Source organism: Echinops telfairi, unplaced genomic scaffold, assembly GCF_000313985.2.
Source record: "Echinops telfairi isolate 266 unplaced genomic scaffold, ASM31398v2 ScPeMD7_7469;HRSCAF=8507_0, whole genome shotgun sequence".
Taxonomy (NCBI): Eukaryota; Metazoa; Chordata; class Mammalia; order Afrosoricida; family Tenrecidae; genus Echinops; species Echinops telfairi.
In genome coordinates, this window is record NW_022111372.1 from 96342778 (window position 1) to 96353442 (window position 10665).

The following is a 10665-nucleotide window of genomic DNA, read 5'->3' on the forward strand; positions in this document are numbered from 1 at the left end:
GGGTAGGGGGATCCAGGGGGTGTTGGCGGGTCTTCACAGCGACAGGGAGCCAGGCACAGGGAACAGCTTTCGGCAGGCAGGAACTGGGCTCACTCACTAGCTTAGAGTGGGCTGGCGCCAGCCACGGACTCCGAAAGAGAACCAGAGCGCTCTTGAGGGGCCGAGTTGCCACCAACCCCAGCTCCCGGTCCACCTCCACCTTCGCCTTGCTGTGTGTCTAGGCAAGTCAGGGAGCTTCTTCTCCAGAACTCGGTGTCCCCGTGGATAAAAGGGGCAGAGTACTACCCTGTCCACTGCCAGGTGGGCAGTGAGGATCAAAGAGGGGCTTTTTCTTCCCACCGTAGGAGCCCTGGTGGTGCAGTGGTTATGCATTGGGTTGCTGATCACAAGGCCGGCAGTTTGAAACCCCCAGCGGCTCCACAAGAGGAGCAGGAAGGAGGCCTTCTACTTCCTTAAAGAGTCGCCCTCTCAGAAACCCACAAGGACAGTTCTACTTTGTCCTGTTTGGATCACGGAGTCAGAATTGACTGGATGGCAGGGAGTTGAGCTGAGTTCTGAGTTCGGTTTCGTTTGAGATATCCAAGCTCCCAACCTAGAGTCGGCACCCAGCGAACATTCGCTGGATGGGCGGATGTCGCAGAAGGCCTGGGAGAGGCCCCAGAGTGAGTGCCCCCAGTGACAGGCTGATGAAGAGGCAGGCGAGACCCTGACGAAGGTTGGGCTGGGAGTCTGGGCACAGTTGCCATGAGAACCCATCAGGACAGTGACCTGAAAATAGGCTTTGCCTGAGCCTCGCTGCTCCCAGAACCCACCACCTGCCTATCTAGAGGGGCGGGCTGCCCCCTCTCAGAGAAGGTTGGGCAGCTGGTGAGTCAGGGGTCCCCTGTGGAGGGGAAGGAGCGGGGACACTGAAAGAAAAGGACTAGGAGTGGGGACCGTGCGATTTCCTCCCCCCTGAAAATCGTTCCCAAGAAGGTTCAGCCCTGGGAACGCAGCTATGAAGATTTGCAGATTTGTAACACGTGTGTGGCCGGGAGTCCGCCCTGTGTCCTCTTGGGGGCCCACCCCCCTCCGAGAACTCTAGCTTGCTCCTGGGACCCTAGACGTGGCCCGTCTGAAGGGGTCTACTTCGCATCCACCCTGCGGGGCCACGGAGGCTCTGTGGGGAGAGGTGGCCAGCGAACAGGGGACAGTCCGATGACCGGTGGGGAGCTCAGCAGGCCTGGGCCTAGCTCACGCCTCTCCCCGTCTTGTCCCCTCCCTCCCCAGAAAGACCTCCCGGCTCCAGTTCCACAAGGTGAAGGTGGAGGACGCTGGGGAGTACGTCTGCGAGGCCGAGAACATCCTGGGCAAGGACACCGTGAGGGGCCGGCTGCACGTCAACAGCGGTAGGTGGTCCCCCACAAAGGGAGGGCCCTGGAGGGCCCTGGCAGGGCCCACAGTTGCCCCACCCACCCACCCAGCCTCGGGAGGCCTGCACATAATCCATCTTGCGCTGAACGCCCCTCCCTCCTGCTGCTGCCGTATCAAGCCCAAGATCTCAGGCCAATTCAGAGAAATGCAGTCGAAGCATAAATGTTTAGCTTTGTTATCTGGGCCTGGAAGAGCCGCCAGCTCTCATTTTAAATACCCTGAAAACTAAATATTTTGAAATCAAGAGGTGGGGGTGGGGAAAGGATATTTTTAGAAGGCAATTACGGGAGGCCGGATTGCCAGGATGGAGCTGCGGGGAAAGGCAAGTCCAGGGCTGAGCCAGCTGACTGCCTGCGAGGCCTGTGCTGTGCCATGCTGTGCGCCCGAGAGCAGGAAGCCCTGGGTGTGAGCCTTAGGGGTCTCTCCCAGTCATCTGCTCTCGGAAGACTCCCGCGTCAGGAACTCGCTGACCCCCTCAGCTTCCCCAATCCACAGGGGCAGCTCCCCCTGCTCGAGAGGCGGCTGCTGCCTGCTGGTTCCCAGCCTCTCAGCCACTCCGCCCTGGTTCTCTCCTGACCGGAATGCTGCTTCACCCATTCCACTAACTCCCCCCAGGGAAGTCCAGTCTGAGGACTCCACGCCCCACCCCCCAGATCTTTTCCCTCCTCCCAGTATTCACAGATTAAGCATCCAGTGGGCTCCCGCTTTATTGGGGTTCCTTTCCAGTCCTGCCCGTGTCCGGAGCCCCATCCTGTGTCACCGGCCTGCATTTCTTACAAGGAGCCGGCTGGTACTCCCTGGACTCGGCTTTGTCTGAAAAACTTGTAACCCTCCCTTGCCCCTGAGCTCTCCGGAAGAACTTGGTTCAGACCCCCGTCTGCCTGGTATCAGTGAGGGCGAGTGCTGTTCTCCCAGGCTCTGGGACAACTCTGTCTCCTTGGTCTTACGAGACCACTGTGTCTAACAAGTCTGTCTGCGGGTCCTAGAGTCTCTGTCCTGCACCTTTCTCAGACCTGTCCCTTCTGTTCCCACCCCATCTCAAGAACAACGTTGGTCCAGGTTTCATCCCTACTCCCCCGGACCATGGCCTTCTTGTGCTGCCTTCTTACCCTGCCACGGCCCCACCTTGCGGAGCCACGGAACAAGAACTCTGTCCCACGCCCGGCTCTCAACAACCATAGCTGCAGGGCCAACCATAGCTGTAGGCAGCCCCCTTTATACCTGTTCTTACTCTTTCTCCCAGGAAGCTTTCCTCCCAGGACTGCCCAGCCGGACCTCTACCTCGGAGCCCCTTCTCAGCCAACTGCAGCCTGGCGACCTGTCGGGAATTCTAGTCTTAGACCATTCTTGTTGAACTTGGTGGGGACTGTAAACCTCAGGAGCAGGGAGAACAGATGATGTCCTATCCCCAGGGGCAAAGTAACAGTAAGAAACTAAAAAAAAAAACAAAACAAAATCACTGCCCTGCAGGTGTAGCACAGTGGGTTATGCGTTCAAAACCACCAGCTTCTCCTCTGAAGAGATATGAGGCTTTCTATTTCCATAAAGATCTATAGTTTAGGGAACCCACAGGGGTAGTCTAACTCTGCACAATAAGATCGCGCTGAGTAACATTAATAGTTGCTGGTCACTGAGGAAAGTCTCTGTGTCGTTGTTCATGGTACACCCTCAAGTGCAAGCAAAAAAGGCTGTAGGTTTGAGCTCCCACCCCACCCCCAGGCACCTCAGAAGAGAGGTCCGGGGGTCTCCTTTGGAAAAATCGCACATCGAAAGTTCTCTGGAGCCCAGTTCCACTCTGACACACGTAGGGTTGCCATGCATCCGAATCGGTGCAACCGGTTGATTGAACACTGATAGGCAGTGGTTGTAGGCACTTCCACTGAACTCCACGGGGTCATGTGTGTCTTGCTTACCCCTCGGGGCCTAGCCCAGTGCCTGGCACATTGTAGCTGCCTGTTAACTATTATAGGAAAGAACTTACAACCGGCTCCAGGTTTTGACCAATTCTCCCACCCTCCCGTGCAGGCCTGGCAGAGTGAGGATGCCTGGGGCCCCGCTCCTCCCAACCAGGGTCCTGGAGCCCAGCACCTGCCTCTTGCAGCCACAGGAGACAGGCAGCCGCAGGACCCCTTCAGAAGCCTGGTTTCCTGTTTGACTAGTCAAGGCTTTCTTGCATACAGCTGAGAGAAGCCCACTGAAACCTATCTTAAGGAGTTTACTTATTGGCTTATAAAACTGAGGAGACCAGCGCTGGCACAGACACTGGAGATGACAGGATCGAAGAACTGAGAGTACGGGCAGGACACTCTCCCCCACTGTGTGTTGGCCTCGTTATCTCCAACTGTCAGCCAGGCTTCTCCTGGGTCCATCCAGCCACCCAGAGAAAAGAGCAGGCTCTGTCTCTCTCCATACCCAGACCCTGGAGTCTGGGCTGCCACCTTGCCTGGCCTGTGTATTCAGGGAGCTCCCCAAGAGGCAGAGTACTGACAGGGATGTCCCTTCCAGAACTCGCAGGCGCGCTTTCCCATCAACAGAGGAAGAGTAGGTCCAGGCAGGCCTGGGTGGGACCTGAGTCTGGGACGATCGAGACATGCCCCCACCCACCCACCATCAGCTGTGGCCCCACCCTGACAGTGACTCCTGGTAGCCTGGCTTTTGTCATGTGGGGGTAAGACAGCAGAGCCCTTGAGCCAGGAGCTAAGGGCCGACCTGAGTCCCAGCCCTCCCATGGGAGTCCTTGGCCCTGCCCCTCCAGCCTGGCAGGAGAGCAGCAGACAGAGCCCAGAACTTGGGTCCAGTGGCAGCTCCGCCATGCTGCTTGAAGCAAGTCACCCCACCTCCCTAGCCTTGGGTTTTCCCATCTGTAGTTGATGAGCTTGCGAGGCCAGGCCCTGCTCCTTATGTTCCCAGACTTCTGCTTCGAGGTTGAGGCTGACATCCAACACGCTCACATACACACACACAGGAGAGACATGCACACAGTACGCCTCTCCTCTGCTGCCCTGCTGCCGCCTACGGCAGGCAAGAACCGAGCCAGGTGGCCAAGGTCACTGCAGGGGACCAGGAGGCCCCCCATGAAGGAATTCTCCCAGATGGAAATGCCCCGGCTCCTGGTTCACCCATGGACCCCAGTAAACCTGTCAGAGCTGTAGCCTGAGGCGGGGGTGAAGGGCTTCCTCCCGCAGCTATACCTGCCCACCTCTGACTCATCCCAAGGTGGGTTGGCCTGGCCCGCCCAGGCCCCAGGGGAGCCAGGACTACAGAGGTGGAGCTGCCACAAGAGGGTGTGACAGGGCCAAGGAGGAGCAGTGGACTCCTTGGAGCCCTCATTTACTCCCCGGGACACCCGGTACTCCTTCCCCAAGCCAGAGTGAGCTCGTGCCCCACTCACCGGAGGTGCCCTGCCTGCCTGAACTGGCTGGGAGGAGTCTGCACGAAGCTTGGGGTGCTCGTAGCCAAACAGTCGGCTTGTTCCAACCGACTTCTGCGTTAGAGAAACCACTGCCTTGTCCTGGGAATGTCTCAGGGCGGCTGCACCAGTCCTAGGATATCAGGCTGGGCCTGGCTTCATCCCATGGGGCAGGCAAGTTTGACCAGGCGTGTCACAGGACCATAGAGGCCTGGAGGCCATCTGTCCATTTCTGGAGACTTACAAAGACTGTAAGCACACCGACGGGTGCTTTTTGTCTTGAATTCCGAAGGCCCTGGTTTAGCAAGGTTCTGCGCTCCAGGATCCCTGGCGTAACTGCAAGGTCAGCCGTTCAAACCTAGCAGTCGCTCCACGGCAGAAAGACCAGACGTTCTGCTCCTGTGAAACGTATCCTCTCAGAAGCCCAAAGGAACAGTTGTACTCTGTCCTCTAGACTCGGAAGCAACTCGTGGCAGTAGATGTGATCTGGGTGGGCTCTGGGCACGGAGAATCAGTCTGGGCCCCCAACAAAGCCCCCCAAATTGCAGGAACCTGAAACCTGAGTTCCAGAGCGACTGAGTATTCGAACATACAGACAAGGGGAGACAGGCAACTTTGTCAGAGAGAAAGGGGGCTACTGGGCAGGTAGAAAGGATCCCTGATAGATGAAGAGACAGTTCACCTGGCCCTTGAACAATAGGCAGAGAGGCCTTGATGAGTGAGGGAGAAGAGCGGGTACCACAGGCGGCAGCAGGTAGAATGTCCCTCTACAGCATCACCTCTAGTCTTGACCCTTCCAAAGACCCTGATACACTCATTCCCCCCAAGGCACTAATGGCTGACAACAGCTGCCAACTTGAACCCTCCAGGATATTTAAGTTTATATCCATAATTTATATCCCATAGAATTCGCCCTTTGAAAAGTGCCCAGTTCCATGGTTGCAGTATGTCTACAAAGTGGTCCAACCCTCCCCACGATCTGATCCCACACTGCTTGCACCACCCCAGTAAGAAAGCACCTATCCGCTTCTCCCCGCCCTCTCATAGCCACTTCCTGTCTGCTTTCGGAGAAGCCCTGGTGGCCCAGGGGTTCTGCGTAGGGCTTCGAACAGCCAGGTCAGCAGTTTGAAACCATCAGCCGCTCAGTGGAAGAAAGACTGGGGGCTGTCTACTCCTATAAGGAGCTGCCATCTGGGGCACTCACGGAGGCAGTTCTACCTTGACCTCCTCTGGCCGCTCTGAGTCAGTGTGGGCTCAAAGGCTCGACGTGGGATCGATGTCTGTCTTGGGATTTGCCTATTCTGGACATTTCAGATCAGTACATCGCACCGTGATGTGGCCTTTTGTCAGTGACTCCCCTACTTAGAATAATGTTTTCAAAGTTCCCCTGTGTTGTAATATCCCTCCTTTTTTTTTTCAAAATCATGTTATTGGGGGCTCCTACAACTCTTATCACCATCCATCAATTGTGTAAAGCACATTTGTACATTCGTTGCCCTCATCATTCTTAACACATTTGCTCTCCACTTAAGCCCCTGGCATCAGCTCCTCATTGCCCCCCGCCCTCCTTCTTATGGCTATGGAATATCCCGTGGTATGGCGGTGCGTTTTGGTTGATCCATTGATCAGCTTGGATCAGTTGGGTACTATTTCCACAGCTGTCCTATAATGAAAACCGATTTTTGTGAGCATTGGTGTCGACGTTTCTGCGTGGACACATTCTCTGGAATGCAACTTCCGAGTCATTTGGAATGCCTATGTTTAACCCTTTGAAGAAGCACCACACTGTCCCCACGGCTGCGCTACCGCGTTATGCCCGCGGCGGCCAGGGGTGAGAGGACCGAATTCTCCACAGCTTCACTCACCCCCACTAGTGTCTGTCTTTGTCGTTGCTGCCACCTTCGTGGACAGGACGTGGTATGCCGTTGTGGTTTCCATTTAGATTTCTCAAACAACCTCCCAGGGAGCTTTGCATTTCCTGGGAGTCGGCTGGAATCTATGAGGAAGAGGGTTTAGAGGCCTATGCAATATTCGCATCATCCACAGAGGCCACACTAGTCCTTGGCCTGGTAGCAGAAGGCATCTTTCTTCACCGAATCGGATGGTCATGTGTTTGCTCATTCGTTGAGTATTAATTACAGCACTCTGTGCCAGATACCCTGCCAGACAGTGAGATTCGGGCAAACAGGACTGACAGGACTTCAACTCGATGGAGCTTACATTCTAGGACAGGAACTAACCATTAAACAACGTGTACGTGCACAAGATCGGTGAGGGTGTTGGAATCCCTAGGCGTGCCTGAAGCTCAAGGAAGGGGTCCCGGAGCCAGCCTCTGTGAGGCCGGGCATTCTGGAAATCCCGCATGATTAGAGGAGCTGGACCAGGACTAGCATCGTTTGAATGGTTAAGACAAGGGTAGGAGACGGAGCAGAAGGTAGAAGCAGACTTTATTCAATGCAGAGGGTAGTTATTATCATCCCCCAAGGAAGAGATAAGGGTGGGCTGGTCTAGGACAGGAAGGCGTCCCCCAGGACTCTGCAGAAGGTAGAAATGGCAGCCCTTGGAGCGAGAGGACTGGGAGGGATACCAGAGGAAGAGAACACCCAGATGCCCTCTAGGGGGGTAAGGTACCACCCCACACTGAGCTGGGAACAAGTGGAGATGCAGGTGAGGGGGCAGGTGAGTAGGAGCTCAGAGTTTCATGTCTTGGATTTGGGGTGGCTGTCATCACCCAGGAGCACCGGTGGTGTAATGGGTTCAGTGTTGGACTGATAACCACAAGGTCAGCAGTTCAAACCCACCAGCCACACCCAGGAAGACAGATGAGGCTTGTCTGCTCCCATAAAGGTTTGCAGTCTCAGAAACCACAGGGCAGCTCTACTCTGTCCTATAGGATCGCTGTGAGTCAGAACCCACGTGACAATGGCAATGAGTTTGATTGTGTTGGTTTCTATCTGCCCCCCCAGGTGGAAGTGTCAGGGGAGGAGCTAGATTTTCCAGCTTAGTGCCATCAGGACACCTTCTCTCCTCCAAGCATGTGAGGACACCATCCACGGTACCAGGACTGTAGGCCGTGGCCAGGGGTGCTGGGCCTGTAACTCTGCCACGGTGTGAACGTTCCTTTTCAGGGAGAAACCCTCCTGGCACCCGGCTTCCCCACAGCCAGATTTGGGCCACAGTGATGTCAGAAAGCCCTGTCATTTGGAGAGGTACCCCATAAGCACTTCCTTCTGCAGTGGAAAGGCCCTTCTCTGTGCCGTCTGTGGCTGGCTCCCCCATGACCTGCCTTCAGGGGGCCAGCCCGTCCCCCTGGTGGCATGGTTCTGTTAGTCACAGGCCCACCAGCATGTAGGAGGGTCCTACTGCCCCTCACCTCTCTGCTCTGTCTACTTTCCCTTGCCCTGAACTGCAGCCACGGGCCTCCTTGACCATCCATACAGTTGGGCCTGGTAGGTCACAGGACTTAGCCAAGGCCTCTAAGAAGACCCAGGCTGGGGTCTGGGAGTGTACACCCCCCACCCCCACCCCCCCTCTGCTTTTGTCAAGCCTTGAAGCTATAGCATGGTTTTCAGCGAGGGACTGGGTGATGGTTGAGAGACTCATCCCGGAGTCAGGGGCCCTGTGGCTTGGTCACAGTCCGTCACCTAACCGGCTGCTCTCTTGCCGCCTTCTTGCTTGGCAGGGTAGGGGCAGGACAACCTCTTGGGTCCATCCAGCCATGGGTCTTACAACTTGCAGGCATGGTCCCTCAGCCATTTCTCTTCTGTGTCCCTTTCCCAGTGCCCCGAGTCTCACTGACCTCCAAGTGGACCAGGGCCCTCCTCTCTCCAGCCAGCATGTGGGCCCTCGCTGGGTTTGGGTGACTGTGGGCTGCAGAATGGCGTCCCAAGGTGCCAGCTCCACAGCAGGCACCGTGTGAAGGGGAACGGGGGCTGGCCCTGCCCGCTGGGTTTTATCAGCCAGCTCCTCAGACATATACAGAGCAGAGCTGTGTATACACTCCCAGTCCCCCGCGCGCCATCTGTCTCCCCACATGTCTAAACACTGAGGGCGCCAAGTGCCTGCCCTCCTCCTCTCACCCCTATTCCTGAGAGGCTCAGACCCCTGGGGAGGCAGGGCCGGCCAAGGTGGAATGGGCCCCCTCAGTCAGGGGACCATTGCTGGTATGAGTGGGTCCCCTCCAACCCCAGAGCACTGAGGGGGAGCAAGAGCTCGTTGTGACCACCCAGATAGGGCACAGAGCCCAGGGGTGCTCTGGGACAGATGGACACTGGTGTTTGGGGCAAGAAGTTTAACTTGAAACCAGGGTCCCCACTGCCATCCCTGAGGGGAGCAGAGCGCCGTTTTACCTTCCCGTCTCAAATCTGATCCACCCAGCGTGCAGTCTGCTTCGGTGGCCTGCAAGCTTCTCACCGAGCTGCCCACCGTGTTGGCCCCGCCCTAACCCAGTTCCCCCACAGCAGCCTGACTTCCAGGCCCCGAGGCTGCCCTCAGAGGCTAATGCTGACTGCACAAGGGCTGCCTGCCATGGGGGAGATGGATCATAATGGCCTTAGCGGGAGGCTTAGAGCCAGCTCAGCCCTGGGAACAAGGAAGACGAGAGTAGAGGCCAGGGTTTCTCCCCTCTCCTTCCCTCAAGTCTTAGAGAATGGCAATGCCCAACAGGTGCCAGTCCCCTTCAGAGCCAGCCCCCAGCAGCCAGTCCAGGCCCACCCAAAGAGCCCAAGCAAGCAGAGTGGAAAATATCTGATTTACCGCCCACCCCGCTCTGGGCCTCTTGCCCACATCCAGTGTCTGCCTCCATCCACCTGCAGCCCAGGATCAGAGCTGGGCCGCCGGCACCGAGCCTGGCTTCTGCTATCTTCTCTCCCCCTCTGAGAAAGGGACACCTGCCCGGCCTGTGGCGGTCTGCCCCAGCGCGGGGAACAGGGTCTCCCGAGGGTGACCATCACTGCTCGTGGTGGCTTCTCGTTTCCCTGGCTGGTGCCTGAGCAGGAGTGGCAGGCCTTCCCTCCGCAGTGCTTGCTGCAGTCTCTGCTGATCTTCAGCCTACCAGCGTGACGCACCGGTGGGCTCTGGGGCCTGTGGTGGTCTCCGAGGGTCACTGACTATGTCTCTCCTACCTCCAGTGACTACCACTCTGTCAACCTGGTCTGGGCACGCCCGGAAGTGCAATGAGACGGCCAAGTCCTATTGTGTCAATGGAGGCGTCTGCTACTACATCGAAGGCATCAATCAGCTCTCCTGCAAGTAAGTGGCCAGCGGGGGTGGGCATGGGGGCCAGAGCCGGGTGGGACAGGCTAGGGCGGAAGTGGAGGGCTCTAGGAAAGGTGGGCAGCAAGCCACTGACAAGGGGTCCCCAAGGGGTGTAGACAGAGGAGATGCCCCACTTCCCAGCCCCTCCTGGGATCTAGGGAGGTGTGAGCATTGAGAGATGAGGGGCTTCTCCTGTCCTATTTCCCCAGGCCCCTACCCATCCCGCCTCCCAATGTCCACTGTCCACCAACACCCTTTAGGAGAATAGGGGTGCCAGTCTATGGGAATCTGTTCTCGCTCTTTCTCTCTCCCCGCTTCACCATCCTCTAATCTCAGAATGTGCCCAAACCTTGTTCTTGGTGAACACCTCCCAGGCCATGTCTTTGCCGCAGTGAAGAGTCTGGCAGCGTCAGGCAGAGCACAGGTTCCTGGTCCTTGGCAGCTAAAGGCCCTACTCGCATAGTCATGAGGGAAGAACTCTTGCCGCAGGCTCTGGCTGCTCCTTACACCCTGCAGAACCTCCACGTCCAGCTCTGCTCTGAGTGCTCCCCACACCCTGCAGAACCTCCACGTCCAGCTCTGCTCTG

At 57.1% G+C, this 10665-nt stretch overlaps 1 protein-coding gene across 1 annotated transcript in view; it reads left to right on the forward strand.

Moving 5' to 3' along the window:
- Positions 1–10665, forward strand: part of NRG2 (neuregulin 2) — a 44441-nt gene that overhangs the window by 10743 nt on the left and 23033 nt on the right. The window contains exons 3-4 of the mRNA XM_004697025.1: positions 1270–1388; positions 9952–10072. Of these exons, the coding sequence (XP_004697082.1) occupies positions 1270–1388; positions 9952–10072 (240 nt within the window). The remainder of the gene's footprint in view (positions 1–1269; positions 1389–9951; positions 10073–10665) is intronic.